The sequence below is a fragment of the Protopterus annectens genome, chromosome 8.part0, assembly GCF_019279795.1.
Source record: "Protopterus annectens isolate FY-2018-M chromosome 8.part0, PAN1.0, whole genome shotgun sequence".
NCBI classification, from domain to species: Eukaryota; Metazoa; Chordata; order Ceratodontiformes; family Protopteridae; genus Protopterus; species Protopterus annectens.
This window is the reverse complement of record NC_056741.1, coordinates 152,667,933-152,686,355: the sequence shown is the minus strand read 5'-3', so window position 1 is coordinate 152,686,355 and position 18,423 is coordinate 152,667,933. Positions and strand designations below refer to the sequence as shown.

The following is an 18,423-nucleotide window of genomic DNA, read 5'->3' as shown; positions in this document are numbered from 1 at the left end:
GGGCTGCCAGCAAGATGTCATCAACATAAAGTAAAATCTGACTGCCTCTTGGTGGGGTGAATCCTACCAAGTTGCTTGCCATTTCTTGTGAGAATATTGTTGGACTTTCACAATATCCCTGTGGTAGTCGCGTATATGTATACCTTTTCCCCTGAAATGTGATGGCAAACCAATACTGGCTATCAGGGTGTATCGGTATCGAAAAGAACGCATTGCTGATGTCTACCACAGAAAAATACTTCTGTTGAGGTTTTAAATCATTCAACAGGGTGTGTGGGTCTGGCACCGTAGGTGCCCTTGGTATTACTGCAAAGTACAGCTTGTAAATCTTGAACGATACGCCATTCTCCATTTGCCTTTTTAACTGGAAATAAAGGTGTGTTACATGGTGAATCGGGAGATTCTACTAGTATCCCTCCTTTAAGTAAGGCTGCTATAATAGGCTTTATCCCAGCCTCTGCATCTTTTCTTAAGGGATACTGTCTTTTTTGTGGTCTGAATGCTGACTTTGGAGTGATAGTAACTGGTCCCGCTGTACGAAGGAGTCCTACATCTGATTTTCCTGTTGACCAGAGGGTCTCTGGTATATTTCATAAGGCATTTTCTTCCTCCTTTAACAGGAGTGTCAATCAGCTGTCCTCGCCAGACTGCAAGTGCACAGCTGGGTTGGTCTGAGTTATCCAATTCACCATCTGTATTTGTATTCCCTGTTCTGACAGTTTTAGTTCCGTCTGTTTCTCCCATCTTGTGACTTTTTTTCTCCTAGATCTGCACATTCTATATATCTGTTTTTGGTTAAGCTAACATGTGGTAATCGATTAGATTTATAAAGTGCAAAGAACTCCTGGGGCAATGAACAGCTGGCAACACTGTTCCCTTCTGTGTCCCAGTACAGATTACGCAATATCAACATGTTTGCATGATTCTTAAATAATTCTCGCTCATATACCTTATCAGGTCCTGGTGTATTACAATAATGCAGGGCACAGTGCAACAGGTGATGCTTATCAATGTCAAGGGAAGGGGAACTTGCTGATGGCTACATTCATTAACTCTTCGGTTACAGTCCCTGGACCAGTCGTAACCAAGTCCTGGATGTACCAATAAAACATTTCACCCTCCAATTACATTGCAAAGATATAAATTTGTCGCTGTGCTTCCATACCCTGCATGGTTGGGACTACTGCTATACCAAATAGCCGCATGAGGTCTCTGCCCAAGAGGTTTACTGGGCATTTTGCAGAAACAATTTTGCTCTTTTGTGTCAATCCTGAAACTGGATCAGTTATTGCAATGTTATTGGAGAGAGGCTCCCGATACAGTTGTCCATTAGCTGCTTTGACTAGTATGTAATCAGGTGACTCTGTTTTCTGGCAGTTTGGAGGGATGTATCATGGTTGTGATGCCCTTGAGTCACACAAGAATTTGACTTCCCTCCCTTCTACCAAGAGTGTTACTTCTGGTTTTGTGTCTGCTAAATAGAGCTCCAAACTCAATAAAGCTAGGTCTAATATTTCATCTTCTTTATTGTCACTAACCTCCTGCACTTCCTCTACTCCCTCTATCACATTCTCATTTGTCCCTTCTTCGCTAGCCCCTTCTAGTGATTCCTGACTACCATATAGTCAGTCCTCACCCTCCTTGTCTTCCGTTGTTGCCTTCTTGTTTTTCTTGCAATCCCTTGCCAAATGTCCCTTTTTACCGCATTTAAAACATTCTCCCCTTTTCTTTCGCCCTTCAGAGTCCTCTGATCTTTGATCAGATTGTTTGTTTCCCTGTGCATTTTTCATGCCCTTTTTCCCGGACTGTACTGCGTAAACTTCTGCTCCATCTTCTACAGAAAATACTTGAGCTTTCTTTTTCTTTTTGCTATTAAAATGCCTTTCGGCATGCCTAACTTATTCAAGTAATGATTGTAACCTGCTTGTACGATGATCTACCATGTGTTTTGTGATAAAACTGCTTATAGGTGCAATAGTGCCCTTTAGAAATGCATTTTTTAACTGCTGCTCATATGGGGAATCTTGTGTTTGATCTTCAGGAACCTGCATTCCACAGTGGTTATTAAAACACTCTAATAGTCTGGCATAATACCGGTCAATTGTTTCACCTTCTTGTTGGATGCATTGATTAATGCAAGTCCAGTCTGCCATAGGTTTCCATTTTTCAGAGATGCGGTCTGTAAGACCTTTTACTTTGGTGTCTAATTCTGCACTGCTATGTTGGAGGGGTCTTTGTGCAGCGTCACGGGGATTCCATTTCCCACTAATCATATACCAATCTGGCCCTACAATTTGTCTAACTACCTTTTCTACCTCTTCTCTGTTTAAATTATAACTCAGCCTCATTCCTTGTAAATCTTCTGAGAATTTTCTAAAATTAACTTTTGGATTGGGAATTCCCTCAGTGGCTTTCAGGATGTCTTCCGGAGTCCAAGGTCTATACACTAAAATAGTTGGGTCCTGATTGTCCTGACCTACCTGAGGGTTGGGTACTTCTATAAGTGGGCATATTTCTTCTTCACTTATAGATCGTGAATTCTTAACCATTTCCCATAACACGATGCCTTCATCTGAGTTACCTGCCTTTGTTTGGGACCTGGTCTTGATGGGATCTCTAATTTTAGTCAGTTTTATTTTCATAATATCTCTATCTTCAGTGACCATAGGATATCGTGGGGGTGGACTAACCTGTTCACTTGCTTCATATTCTGGTAAGGGAGGCGGAGGTGCTGATGCTATTACTAAGTTATTATCCTCCTTATCTAAAAACATTGCTTTTGAATTTTTGTTGTTTTGTTCCCTACGGTTTACTTCCTCAATCCACCTGTGTGCCTGAGGAATTCCTCATTTTCATTGCTTTTTTACCCGACCTTTGGAATCGGTTTTGAGCTGTTTGACAAGTTTGATAAGCGAGGGTTTTTCTAATTTTCTGTTGAATTCGTACTTATTAACCCATTTTGAATAATATTTAATATTGTCGGCGCGCTGCGACTGCATGTATTTTGCGTCTTCTGTTAACGGCGGATTTTGGGGTCTTTTTGTGCAATTATTACCCATTTTGTTCTACCCTTTTGATCGTTACGTAACTTTTCTTAATTTTTTAACATGGTACCACGGATTTTGTTATAGTCTCTTCAGAATGACTGCCTACTTATTCTTTTTCTCCTGATCTGTGACAAGACAGTAATCTTTTTTGTCCCTGTCTTGTAAGAAAAATACAGTCTAACAAAAACAATACACATCTAGTCCCTGATCTAAAACAGAAAAAAGTAGATTCACCTTACCTGAGCCCACATGATTGAGCACCAATTCGCGGAGGCCTGTCCTTCAGTCGCAGATCAAAAAGTGGCTGGCCTCTTTTGAACGACAATTCAGTTGGAGGACTTTTCAGATAAGAAGAACCAATTTGGTTTTTTCCTCGTACGGTTTCAACCACCTGGCCTGTCTGATCCGAGGTGAAGAGAGAGTTCCGATCTGAAGGACCAATCTGTCAAAGGAAAAAACTTCAAAGACCAATTCACGTTAGGTTCAAGCAAGGCACCCTTTATTACTTGCAGCAAGGAGACAAAGCATGTAGGCACAAGGTTTGTCTGAATTATTGGTGATTAGTATGTTATTCTTATACAGTTCTCTTCCTGTCACACAGAAAATGTTACCATTATATTGCTGACATAGTTAGACACAGCTTTCTATATGTTCTACAGAAAATGTTGCTAGACTTATTGCTGACCAAGTTAAATTATCTGCTGTTTTACAAAACATTTTGAGAAAAACAACCTGGCCTTGGGCTTATTTTAGTCCATTTCAACTTTTCAATTCTTCAATTGTACTGTTCTAATACACGTGTTACATTTTGTCTAGATTCAAGGTACATTTCTCTTTATTTTTTTTTGTTGTTTTTTTTTTTTTTTCAAGATGTGTGATATATCTTTATATTATATAGAACTCAACTATCTTTTTTTTTTTATTAACAATGTTCATATGTCTGTTATGTACTGGAGCTTTTCTCCCCGGGCCTCCGCTGAAAATGGACATGTATCCAGTCGGACTCTCCCGGTTAACAAATGTAAAATAAATAAATAAATAAATAAATAAATTTCTAGCTTTGGTACAAGTAATGCTGACTACGGTTTAAACTTTCAAGCATCTATTGTTTTCTTTATCAGTAGCTTCTAGCAGCTGCATGTTTTCTCTTGACATAAGCAGAAATGAATATCCCTTTGTTAAGTTTCATGACATTAGCAGAAATGAAATGCTGAAATGCTTCTTCTTATTTTCATGACATTAGCAGAAATGAAATGCTTCTTGTTAAGTTTCTAATAGCTGTGCAGATTCATGCAGTGTGAACAGAATAAATGTATTAACCCTTTTAAACCTCGACTGCACTAAGCATGCATATTACTATTACACATTTTTCTAACAGAACTGTCCCTACAGCAAAAGGATTGACTCCTTTTGAAAAAACTATTTGGAAGGGCTTATTATACACCCCAGTGGAAACTTCTCATGTCATTAGACCAGGAAGCTGATTTCACACTAGCTGAATATATGAAAAAGTTGTTGAGTTCTAAACATCTGTTGCAGTCAAATTCTGTTTCAGATAGAAAACAAACCGAAACATCAGAAGTGGCAGTGACGCTAGGAGACTGAGTGTGGATCAAAAACATCAAGCAAAAAAACTGAGCATCACCAAGGTGAGAAGGTCCCTACCAGGTGCTTCTTTCGACACCCACTGCAGTCAAGATAGCAGAATGAGCTTCGTGGATACACCTGATGCACTGCAAGCTGGTTAAGAACTTTGAGTTGGACAAAAATCTTACCTCTCCATCGTGGCCCTCAGCACAAAGTCTGGCTACAAAGGGGGGTCAGATCAATAGGACTGATTCATCTCAACCCCAGTGAAGAAACCATCGGTGCTGAAGGTCCTATTAGGGCAGAGAGTAAGAGCATATGTCCGAGATGACGGAATCCAGTAAGATCCAAATACACCTACTTGGAAGAGTCTGAGAAAAAAGAAATGCAGAACAACCGTTTCCTCAAAAGTATTGCATAATCATCCTGTTGACTGTACTAGTGACAATAATCTTTTTGTTGTGGCCATTCCTTTTCTCAGCCACTCAAATTGAGCTGAATAAGCATGCAGAGTGGCACCCGAACTTTAACACTTACCAGGCAATCAAATATGTGTATGCTGAAACCTTCAATGTTTCAAATTGCTGAATTTGCACAGCTTTACCAACAGCATATGGGGGGTTACTGTTAACTTCGGTTCCCCTAGGAGCCAACAAGACCTAGGAAAACCTAATTTATCATACATCAGATGTCACATCACTAGATAAAGTAGCATTGCACTTGTCTGTTCGACAGAAGGGAACTGTGTGTTTTTACAAGAATGATACAGTTAAGGTGGGTTGGAGCAATTGCAATGTGACTGTTCCGTATAGATGCTACACTAAACCTGATAACATCGGATCCTATTGCAACACGACTTATGATTCATTTGTTGAACTGATGCATAGGACAATTGGTGAAGTAAAACATAATGCTGACCTCTATAGACAACTGTCTATAATCGACAAAAAAATGTTTCGTGCAGAGCCATGGCATAGTAAAGTTACTACTAAAGTAGAAGATTGTTACTTTGTATGCAGTAGAAAAGCATATAAATGGTTACCTGAGAATTGGTCCGGCAGTTGTTTTTTGGGGTACCTGGTTCTGGCCATATGACATACAGCAGTTTTACCTCAAGGGAAAATTTGGAATGTTCGAAAAATCAAAAAGCCTGTCAATCCAGTAGGGCAAATCAATGCACGCTGGAAAAACCACCATGCTGTGGGCTTGGGGAACAATGGACTGTCACATATGGACTTGAGTGATACTGTTATATCGTGGGCAGGTGTACTGCCAGCATATGGAGCAACAAAATCAGTCTGGGAACTGAGAAAATTGTTTAAGCTTCTTGAAATAATGAGCAATGCAACCTTTTCTGCCCTAGAATTGGTGACTGATGAACTGACTGCCATGAGAACAGTGGTGTTTCAAAATCGCATGGCTCTTGACTTCACACTAGCGGCGAGAGGAGGTACATGTGCTTTGATCCAGGAGGAGTGCTGTTTGTAAATTCCTGACCACAAACACGAGCTAGACAACCATCTTGAGGTAATTCAGCAGGTGTCAGCCATGACCAAACCAGGACCAAATCCATTGACGGACTTTTTCCAGAAATTGTTTGGGGTTGGGGCAGCATCCTGATGAACATTCTGATTGCCATCTGTGTAGGAATAATCCTACTGGTGGTATGTGTGTGCTGCTGCATCCCCTGCATAAAAAGACTGATTAAAAACTTTATAGACATTTCAGTTTCAGAAACCTTATACCAAGGTGCTGAACTTGAAGAATTGCTACTGAAAATGCTTTCATGAGCTTTAAACTAAATGACTCTTTTAACTGCAAATCCTGAGTAGGAAGAGGTTAGGGGAAGAAAAAACTGTTTATGCTTGTCTCGAAAGTAGAATAAAAGTATTAAAAGGGGGGAAATGTTAGAAAAATATACAATAGTAACATGCATGCTTAGTGCATTCGAGGTTTAAAAGGGTTAATACATGTATTCTGTTCACACTGCATGAGTCTGCACAGCTATTAGAAACTTAACAAGAGACATTTCATTTCTGCTAATGTCATGAGAAAGTATGCAGCTGCTAGAAGCTTTGATAAAGAAAACAATAGATGCTTGAAAGTATAAACCATAGTCAGCATTACTTGTACTAAAGCTAGAAATGTACCTTGAATCTAGACAAAATGTAACACATGTATTAGAAGTGCACAATTGAAGAATTGAAAAGTTAAGGTGGGCTAAAATAAGCCCAAGGCCAGGTTGTTTTTTTCAAAATGTTTTGCAAGAAAGCAAATAAGTCTGGTAACATTTTCTGTGGAATATACAGAAAGCTGTGTCTAACTACGTCAGCAATAGAATAGTAACATTTTCTGTGTGACATGAAGAGAACTGTATAAGAATAACATACTGATCACCAAAGAGATAGACAAATCCTGTACCTACATGCTTTGTCCCCTTGCTGCAAGTAATAAAGGGTGCCTTGCTTGTACCTAACGTGCATTGGTCTTTGAAGTTTTTTCCTTTTACAGTTTCTTTTGGTTCAGTAGATAATTATGTATGTTGGTAGTTTGTGTTTGGATATTCAAACTGGCTGGAAATGACTCATTTTGCAGCAATATTTGCAGGGTGACACGCAGTGCCTTTTTGTACGAATAATTAGAGCTCTGCTTGTTATATAATTATATGGGTTTTAGAAGGGATTTTTTTCTGCAAGTTAAGAGAACAGCTATGGGGACGAGATTTGCTCAGGCCTACATTCATCTTGTAATGGGGTGATGTTTGTGTATAATTTTGAATATATTACCAATATTATCCGTTATTATAGATACATAATTTTGCTGTTTATATAGATGGTGACCATGAATCTGCTAGTAATTTAATTAAATAAACCAAGCCACCTTTGAGAACCATAAAGTAAGCTCCCTGTATTTGGAACTGTTTGTCGTGGCCAGTTAAGAAGTAAGGACTGCTACTCATGGGAAAGTTACATCAGAGGACTTAATTCTGTGTCCAGAAATTTCCCATTCTTCTGCTGTCACACAAGGTATGCCTGATAATGAGTTCTTGCATATTAAAAGGAAACATACTTCTAAAAAACACTTAGAAACAAGTATATGAATGCCTACACATATTCCATAGAAGGTATGATGCTTTGTGTGCAAATTATTGGTACACAACAGTGAACCTAAGTAAAGCAGCTGTCATGAAACAGTTTATTATAATCAACAGTCTTTGCTAAAGAGCATACAGGTTGCAGAACTGATACAAACAAGTTTTAAATAACAGCATAAGTTAGTCATCCAAAAACCAGATACAAATAAAATCAATCATATAAGAACTTTTCAGTCTTATTAATTTTTGTACTAGCACCGAATGCTGTTAAGTATTATATTTCAGTATGTACTTGTAATCCCGCTTTCAGCAATACATTTTCCTTGTTACTATAGCTATTTTTATGGATGTCATATATCACAGTGCATCTTCTAGAGTTAATATATCTGTGATGAAAACATTAATATGGACAACCCTAACCTCCCTTATGTGTGTAGTATTATCTTAACTTCATGCATGGTTTTCTCAATATACCAGGTGGGGAGAGAGCTATCACAAAATACATCTTACAGCGGATTCACTTCATAACACTGAAAGCTCAAAACACTGAAAATCAAAACACTGAAACCAAAACACTGAAACTTCAAAATCTTAAACTCAAAACACTGAAAACACATATCATACATATACTGAGTTTAAACAGCATAAATCATAGCACTTTCAACCTAGTGTAAGCAGGGGGACAAACCACCCTGCACCCCCATACCCCCTGCTACTTATATATATCAACTCCAAGATTGCACATTACTACACTAAGTGCAATCTTGGAGTTGATGTATTTAAGTAGCAGGGGGTGTGGGTAGCACAGCCCCCCACATGAGGGGTGCAGGGGGGCTTGCCCCCTGCTTACACTTGGTGGTAAGTGCTATGATTTATGTTGTTTAAACTCAGTATATGTATGATATGTGTTTTCAGTGTTTTGAGTTTCGGTGTTTTGAAGTTTTCAGTGTTTTGAAGTTTTCAGTGTTTTGAAGTTTTCAGTGTTTTGAAGTTTTCAGTGTTTTGAAGTTTTCAGTGTTTTGAAGTTTCAGTGTTTTGAAGTTTCAGTGTTTTGAAGTTTCAGTGTTTTGGTCTTCTATATTATGACGTTTTCTCGCTTTCAGTGTTATAAAGTGAATCCCTTATAGCACATTGCTAGTGCTGCAGTCTTTGATTTGTGTATGTGACCCTGAATGCACCAAACCTTACCTTTATTTGTTTTTGGTTAAATACAGGTAGAATATCAGGATGAAGTAGTCAGAGAGATACTCAGTGAAATATGTATTGTTGTAAAGCCAGTGGTATAAAATGTGGCTACTCTTGTGGCTTGCTAATAGCTTTCACAGAATACTAAATTTGCTGTGAAACATTGTGTGCTCATTATTAATTCAGACATCAGGACAGTAATTAATTATTTTTAAGAACTATATTTACTAAAGGTAAAAGTTTGAAACTGGGTGGGTCTGAATTGTATGAGCGCTATAATGCTTAGGAGAAGTACATGGCAGTAGAAACTGCAAGTCATGGATGGTTAAATGTTGAAAAAAATCTTAAAGGTGCCAGATGAACTGCAAGTCATGGATACGGTTAAATCTTGAATCATCTTAAAAGCGTCTGATGAAAATAATTTCTAGTGGACACAAATTTTATCTTGCTTCAGTACATTTGCACTTGCTTCAGTACATTTGCTGTTAAATGTATGTTCGTTTATGGGTGGTGTTATATAGGTCAAACAAGCTGACAAGGAAGGTTGTGCATTAGAGCACATTACTATGGAAAGTAGGCACACAAGTAAAGCTATAGTTCAAGAGATTAATGAATGCTATGAAACTGGTTCAAAGAGTTCTCATTAGTCTCCTTTGAGGCAAGTTGAATATAGAAATGAAGAATTCAAATTGTTGAAAGTAAAATTTTTTGTACTCATATTCTTATACCAGATTAAATGATGAAATAGGTCAGTATTTTATTTTTGCATACTGAAGGTACAAAGATTTATCATAGAGTTGTATTTTAATTCTTAATTGATGCAGTGCATTTGATAAGACAAGATTCTAGCCATTTTAAATTATACAAGTTTTTTTAAGATTTTTTTTCATTTGCAATGACTTATTGACCATGGTAGCAAAGATATTAGAAAATGTAAGCACTGCAGTAATAAACTGCTTTGTAACAAAATGGTGTGTGTGGTGGGGAGGTATTTAGAAATGAGAATCACTGTATGAACTGCTCTGAATGAGATAATTTTTTTTCAAAACCTTTCTGTCTAAACAAAATGCTGTTACACATACTTGCAACAGCAGTTAGTCTGAATGCGTATCTAACCATATTACCATATTAGCCCCATTCTTTAAAACTTAGAAAGTTTAAAAAAGGCAAAAACTGAGAGTGATGAAGTAGTGCTTTACACAGTGCTGCTCATTTCGGAATACCCTTTTGTATTCATTTTTTTTTCACTTATGTAGTGTGGTGGTGCTGCGGTAGCATTGTCGCCTCACAGTAAGACGCTGTCCGGTTCGATTCTCAGCTAGAGCGTCTTCTACGTGGAGACATGCGTGAATGGGTGTACCTTCGTTGAAGGTTGTGCATCAGGGGTGGCAACTTGGCACATAAAAATCAACTGCCAATCATTAGCGGACTGGAGTTCCACTGTGGTGACCCCTAACTGGGAAAAGCTGAAAGACACAACAAGTGAGAGCCTACCTCTCAATTGTCCAGCTTTTTGAAGAATGTACAGATTTTTACATCATATTTTTGGTCGGGTTTTCATAAAATTTGTGGTGTTCTGGCAAGTCTGTGAGGAACTCTGAGGAATGAAGTCACTAAATAATGACATACATTTGAGTTTCAGACTTCATATCCTTCAGAAAATGCATACTTAAAATATCCGGATATTAAAGCAATTGTTGAAGTTTATAAGAGCAATATTTACAATTTGTCCTTACTTTTGGGCCTCTGACCTCCTCTCCTTATTTTAGGCTTTGTCCAGATTTCTTTCTCTAAGAGGTTGAGAGGTGTGGGTGAGAATACTATTGTTTGCCTTAATGAAATATCCACCTTCTAACTGTATAATAATAACTCATCTGGTCTGCCTGATGCACATTATTTTTAAAAGTGTGTCATTTTTTACTTTGCTGCTTGTGAGATTAGTCATTGTAGCACACCACTTTCATTCTAATGCTCACTTTTTGTGCAGTAGGTAATAATTAATGGACTGAGCATGATTGTAATTGACATTCGCTATTTGGAGATATATGTCCGTTTAGTTTCTCTAAGTATTCTTACCAGTTCACAATCCTGAATAGGCTGGGTGCATAACTGGTGCATTTAAAAATAAATACATAAATAAAAATCCTGCTTGTGCTTTATGATGCATATTTGCCACAAACAGGGTGATTTAGTGCACAAATATTTCAGAATTAAGTTAGACATAATTGTACCCCTAACTGCATAGCCAGACATCCATTATGCTTTCTATTTGGTGCTTTTAACAAAATTTACAAATAATTTAGGGGTCCTGTTACACGGACAGTTCATGTATCCTATACCCATCCTTCCTGCGTTTAAAATATAGCCCTTGGAGTCACCAGTTCAACATTATGTTCATATCTAATTAGCACCCTATTGCCATACTTTGTCCCCTCTCCAGAATTCTTGAGCACTATGTTTATAAACAAATCTCCGTTTATCTTACTCATGAAAACTTAATTATCCCTACTCAACATGCCTTCTGCCCCCACCACAGCACCACTACTGCACTTATTTCCTTTACTAACTCCATCTCCCTAGCTAGAAATAATGATAAACTAGTGTCCTGCATCTTTGTAGATCTCTCCAAAGCCTTTGACACTGTCTCTCACGTCATCCTCCCCTCCGAACTCTCTCAACTCAACCTCTCCTCAGCAACTATCTCCTGGTTCAATAGCTACCTCACAGACAGACTGCAATCTGTAAAATGGCTCAATGCTCTTTCTCCTTCTCTCCCCATCAAAATGGGCATCCCTCAAGGCTCTATTTTAGGCCTCCTCCTTTTTAACATTTTTACTAATCAACTTCACACAACCTGTCCAGTCTTCCCTCATGCAGTACGCAGATGACTCCACCATCATTTCTATCACTGACAGACCCTGACACAAACATCTTTCAACCTCACTGAAAACTGGCTTACTAACAATCAACTCATACTAAGCCCTAAAAAGACAAAACAACTTCTCTTCCTCCCAATAACTCTTTACCATCTTAAATCCTCATTCGCCATCTCTTCCCTCAACAACACTACAGTCATACCTGAATCACATACTAAATTGCTTGGAGTAATAGTGCACGATCAACTAAAATTTGAACTTCATGTACTTAACTGCATCAAGAAAACCCACCAAAAGCATAGTTTACTCTCTAGAAACAAAAGGTTCTTCACACCTAACTCCAGGATCTCACTAGCCCAAACTTACCTTCTCCCCAACCTCTTTTACAGCTCTTGAATTTTAACCAACCTACAGTCTTCACTACTTTCCAAACTTGAAACCACCTACAACAAAGTTGCTAGATTTGCAGCCAGTCTTCCCCCAAGATCACACCACTGTCACAATCTCCAGACAGCGGGCTAGAGTTTCCTAACCAACTTTTATTTACCAAACTTCTCATTATCCGTACTATTTTGAATACGCCCTCCTCTTGCCCTAGCTTTTCCTCACTTGTCTCTATAAGTCCCCTCAATTCCTCTGAAGTTATGACTAATGTCTCTTACAAATTCACAAACCTAAAAAATCTATTGGACTGAATCTCTACAGCTACTTCCCTGCTCTTGCATGGAACAAGCTCCCCATGACCCTTAGAAACCTTTCCCACATCCACGAATTCAAATAAACTCTCAAAAGGTACCTTAATAGCACATGGATTTGCCTCTGTAATCATCCCACATGAACCCACCACTCTGTCTATCACTATCCTCTCCGTTCCTCCTTTCCCTACTACCATAACTCACTTAACTGCTCTGTATTGTACAGTTACCCTCTGAAGATAACGCAATGTGTTATGTAAATTAATTCAAATGTTTTATTGTATATTTCTTTGCTATGTTTTTCTTCAGTGCTATAATGATTCTTACTATATTGTACTGTGGAGCTTTGTCTACATTTGCTTAACTGTTTTATTGTAAATTTTACACTGTATTTATCTTCAGTTTTGTAAATTTTTTTGCTTACTTGTACTGTGGAACTTTTCTCCCTAGGCCTCCACTGAAAAAGGGCTTTTGCTCAGATGGACTATCCCGGTCAACAAATGTCAAATAAAAAAAATAAATAAGTACTTTCTCCTTGCCCCAGCAATACAGTGAAAAGATACTGGTGTATATAGATAGTGGCATGTCTGCATTCTTCCAGTTGTAATATGGTATGTAACTGCTTGTGTTGGGACAGTAGTCCTCAAATTGTCCTTGCATTGTAATATTGTTATATCTGTTTGCATCTAAGTAGTCCCTTTCCTTTCGTTGTGATGATGGATATAACTGATCATGTCTTGGTTGCTTTTATCCCATCATCCTCCCATTGAAATATTGTAACTGCTCAGGTCTAGGTACCACTCTCATCTTCCTTTTTTGTAGCATTGTGTGGCACTTCTAATGTCTGGGAAAAACTCACTCTCACCTTTCCCACATTGTAGTATTGTATATAACTGTTTATGTTAAGGCCAGTATCCCTTCCACCTTCCTGCCATTGTAGTATTGTATGTAATTACTCATGGCTGGCTAGTGTCGCTCATCTTGTGTACATTGACGATGTTGAGGCTTGGGTGTTCTTTTAGTTTATTGCATACAAATACATCAGGATGGATGGCAGGAACACTGAACTTAAACAAACTATCTAACTAACTGACTACATGGATACATGTTCTCACTCTGGCTGCTCACTCAAAATGGCACTCTTGCTTGCATGCGCTCAGTACTTATATGCACATGCCCACTGGCTGGAATGCTTCTTAAGGTATATCACATACACTGATCTACAGGTAGTATCCCTTCCTCCTTTCCTTCCTTTTGTGTTGTCTGTAATTGCTTATGTTTGGGTAGTACTTACTCCCACCTTCCTGTCATTCTAATATTATATATAACTTACTGTGTCTAGGTTTGTATTTTCCCACATTCATCCAACCGTAACGGTGTATGATATTGCTCATATCTGGGCAGTGCTCTTCCTGTATTCAACAGCCTTTTTCACCATTTTCTACATGAGGTTAGGATGTCGCACCAACTGTCGTCATCTTTCTTGATTCAGTGCCACTTTCCTACCTTCTTCAGTGGACATGCCTGACAGTTGCAGGTCTTCTTTCATGCTATTGGTCCAACTTTTTGCCGGATACTCTTTTTCTTTAGCTTCTTCATATCTCTCCCAAATCTTCTTCACCAGACTGTCTTCTGCTTTCCTGCAAATGTGCCTAAAACACACTCATTTTTTTTCTTTGCTGTTCTTTACTGTTGGAGATACTTTGGTTTCTGCCTCAAAATGATAATTTCTTTGTCTGTCTCAAAGTGTACACCCTACCTGAAAGCACTTCATCTCCATCACCTCTAGTGCCTTAACTACACTGCCCAGGTTTCTGCACCAAACAGTAGTACTGGACAAATATCTGTTTTGTGTACGTTACTTTTCAGCTTCTTTGGCATTTTTCTGTCACATACTACCCCTGACACTGGCAGAAGCCCCTCTGATTCTGACTTTGACCTCTTCATTCAGACTTCCCTTCTCACCCCCCACCCCGACAGATACATGAATCTGTTAACATGTTATACTGTTTTTTCTTCCATCTTGGATTTCCTGCTATTTACTGCCATGACAGATGCCTTGTCTATACTCAGTTTTATCCCACTTGTCTTCAGTTTTACATTCTGTTCCCCTATAATAACTTGCTCATAGTCTGCTTGCAATACCACATCATCTGCATACAGCAGCATTGTTGATTGGTCCAGTCTAACCTTTTTGGCAATGTACTCCATCAGCAATATGAACAGCAGGGAATCAGAGCTGAAACTGATGCACGCCCCCTCCCACTGGGAATCACTCTGTGCGTCCGAATACTGTTCATTCTTGTGTCAGTAGATCATTGTACTTAGTCTGCAATAATTTTATCAGTGTTGCTGGGACTATTAACCATCACAGCATTGCCCAGATCAGCCTCGTTGGGACCTTGTCATGTGCTTTATCTAAGTCTAGGAATGCCCAGTTAGACTCTTCCATCTTCGTTGGGACCTTGTCATGTGCTTTATCTAAGTCTAGGAATGCCCAGTTAGACTCTTCCATCTTTAGCTTCTTCTCAGCTATCTGTCTCACTGCAAATATCAGATTGGTTGTGGTGCATAATGACTACTCATCTCTCATATTAATTCTACTAGTCTGTGTATTCATTTATCAAATACCCTCTCTAGCACTTTTGTGTATTGTGAAAGGAACTTGACACCTCTGTACTGCAATAGCTGTGAATGTCACCTTTGTCCTTGTACAGGGTACTAAAGTGCTTACTCTCCAGTAATCTGGGATATGCCTTTCTCTCCATACTGTTATGAATACCCTCTGGAGCCATTTCTTCCCTAACACACCTAACATCATCATCATATAGGCTAGGCTTGTAAAGGCTGCAGGGCCATTGCCTAGTACACACCTATGAACCTATGAATCTGTATCTGCTGTGACCTCATATTGTGAGTAGAAATCCATAGTTCACATCTGGCAGGTTGATTGGTTTTACATACAGCTTTCACTGCACAGAGCTATCCCAGGTAAACCAAGATGGACATATGTATGCCAGCTCTACAGCCAGTAGCTTATTGGCGTAGGGCTTCTGGGCTTTATGGCAGGCAGACACTGACTAATAGAGTGACATACACCCCTCTTACCATTAGCATGGGTCACTGGTATAGGTTGGAGTAGGCTTTGTCCCTAACCCACTTATCAGCTGCGTTCATTTTGGTGATTACCTAGAACCAATTTTATACCACTGAATGGCTAGCCTTGGCATGACGAGTAGTCTGTGATCCATGTTCTTTTATCTAGCAGCTGCTGTGCACCACAGCTGATGCCTAAAGCAATTGGTCTATATAACTCTTCCCCAATATGCACCACTAAGAGTCTGTGTCACTCTTCACAATTCCATCCAATTTGTCATCAGTTTGAGGTGGAAAGACCCAGCATGCTTTTTTTTTTTTTTTTGTGAGTTGGGAGGAACCCCTCAGACACACACAGGAAACATGCAAACACCACACATGCATTGACTGGAGGACAGGATCAAACATTGTACCTTGTGCATAGGAAGCAAAGACCTTACCTATTGTGGCAACTGTCTTCTAGTTGGCATAATAATTCACATAGCTGGAATAATAATTTCCATATCTGGGTAGAAGGTTGGCATAATGGTAAAGGTGTTTACCTTATAGACACAAAGTACTGGGTTTGATTCTCACATGGAGTAATTGGCTAAGCTTAAGATGGTCCACAATGGCAATTAACCTAGTACTAATTTAAAATTAAAAAAAAAAATTCTCTCATTTTAATATTGTATGTAACTGCTCATGCCTTGGGCAGTACCCCTCCCACCTTCCTGTAGCACTGCATATAGCTGCTTATGCCTGGGCAGTAGTTTTCCCACCTTCCTCCTACTGTAATATAGTATGCAGCTGTTCACATATGGGTAGTATCCTTCCCACCATCCTACCACTGTAACATTTGTGTAACAGTGCTTGTCTAGGCATTAACCCCTCCCACTTTCCTCCCATTGTAACATTGCCTGAAATGTGTGGGTGATCCCTCTCACCTTCATGTAATTTAAATATTGTATGCAACTGCTTGTGTTTGATAAGTGCCCCTGCTGTCTTCCTCCTACTTCAGATTTGCATGCAACTTTGCTGATATCTGGATAGTATACTGTCCCATTATCTTTTCAACATAACATTGTATATAGCTATTCATGTCTGAGTGGTCCTCACGCCATACAAATAAAAAGAAAAATTATGTACAGTCATCTCCCTTTCTAGACGCAAATGGGTATTAAGTCACTGTATGTGTACAGAACATCAATAATTTATTTGTTCCTGACATAGGGCTACTGTTGTTCTGAAAGTTTGAGTAACTGTAAAACCTATGCTGTTCAGCAAAAATATATCTCTTTGTATTGCACTGTGTTATGTTTGAGGACCAGCGTAGCATTCCTGTATTTTTCTGTCATACACTTTACAATAGTCAGTATGATGTTTTATTTATATATCAGATATGTTCATCCCACTAACTAATGCACTAGGTGTAAGGAATATACAGTTTGCAACCCAAGAAAGTAATGTTTTGTAAATCCACCCTGACTAGATTTATGGTTGCTCCATGCTGCTCAGATAAACAGTACAATTTTTTTAATTTGAAAAACAAAATGGTGACCTTGTGGTTTTGTCATCATTTTTTCAGATCAGTTTTCCATGTCAGTAGTTCCAGGATCCTTACTGACATGGAGGAACCTTTCCAACATTGCAAAAACCATCTGCTTACTAGTCTCTAACTGATGACAACATAATGCTGGCAGATGTTTCTTGTTTCGTAGCAGATACGAGGATGTGAACCATATTAAATAAGTACTGTTCTAATAGATGCATTTGGTACACAGCTTTGTGTAGACGGTATTTGCTTGTACGTTTTGTTAATTTCAGAAAATGTTTACGTTTTACCTTTGCTTTAATTTTAGGTATTTCCTGCTAATTTTTCCTAAAGTAATACCAGCAGATGGTGCCACAAAAACCTGTATTCACCTCAGCTACTTGAATGAATCACTTAGCCTTACTCTCACCTTGCAAACTAAAAAGAACACCATCAAACTGCTTCAAGAGTTTGTTGTAGACACTGACTGGCACAGATGCATCAGTCTCCAGGTAAGGTTAACGACTGTATAAAAGCAAACTTGTGCGGCATGTGTTAAGCTTGGTATGCATTGTCGAGGAAGCTAAAGAGACCTTTCAGTTAAAACTAGTGAATTGTCTGCATTTATATACTAGTGGGTAATCTGACTTGCATTTGAAGTTATAAAGATTGTACGGTGGATATAAAATGGAGAGAACAGAGATGTGATTATTTTGTTTTAAAAGTGAACTGAAAGATGCTGTATGCCTGGGTTGTTGTCATTCCACCATCCTCCTATTGTAATACTGTATTTGGTCATATCCAGGTAACCCTCCCATCTCGTTTCAGAGTTATTTATACTACATTTCTTTGCAATCCTCTAAAGAAGTCATATGGATCACAGCTCCATGGTAGCTGCAGGTTTATATAGCAAATATAATCTCAAGTTTTCAACCACCAGTTTTCCATCCCAATGAGAATAAAACAGCCTGGGTTTCTGATAATATCCATATTTGTATATCTGTGCGTGATTGGAAAACGTTCTGACAATTAAATTGCATCTTTAATCTTCTCATGCATCTGTGTTTTATAGTTAATTTCATTTCTGGGTGTACTCCTGATTTTAAAGCTGCAAGTGTTTTGAAAATAAAACACATTTTCTGGTGTTTTAGTTTCGATGTTGACTCTGTTTTGTGGTTGTGGTCGTAAGAAAAAAAATATGTCAACTTAATTTCTCTAGTAACAAACATAACATTTTCCAGTTTTAAACATCAGAGTCCATTTGAGTAGTATGGCTGCATTTTAATTGGATTAGATACAAGACTCCCCTGCTGCTTCATTTAGCATGGGA

The 18,423-nt window shown here is 38.6% G+C and overlaps 1 protein-coding gene across 1 annotated transcript in view; it reads left to right on the top strand.

The window, feature by feature from the left end:
• The window catches only part of LOC122808680 (alpha-2-macroglobulin-like), a 2,380,392-nt gene that overhangs the window by 192,806 nt on the left and 2,169,163 nt on the right, over positions 1-18,423 (top strand). Inside the window, exon 2 of the mRNA XM_044079659.1 lies at positions 17,422-17,605. Coding sequence (XP_043935594.1) covers positions 17,422-17,605 — 184 coding nt within the window. The remainder of the gene's footprint in view (positions 1-17,421; positions 17,606-18,423) is intronic.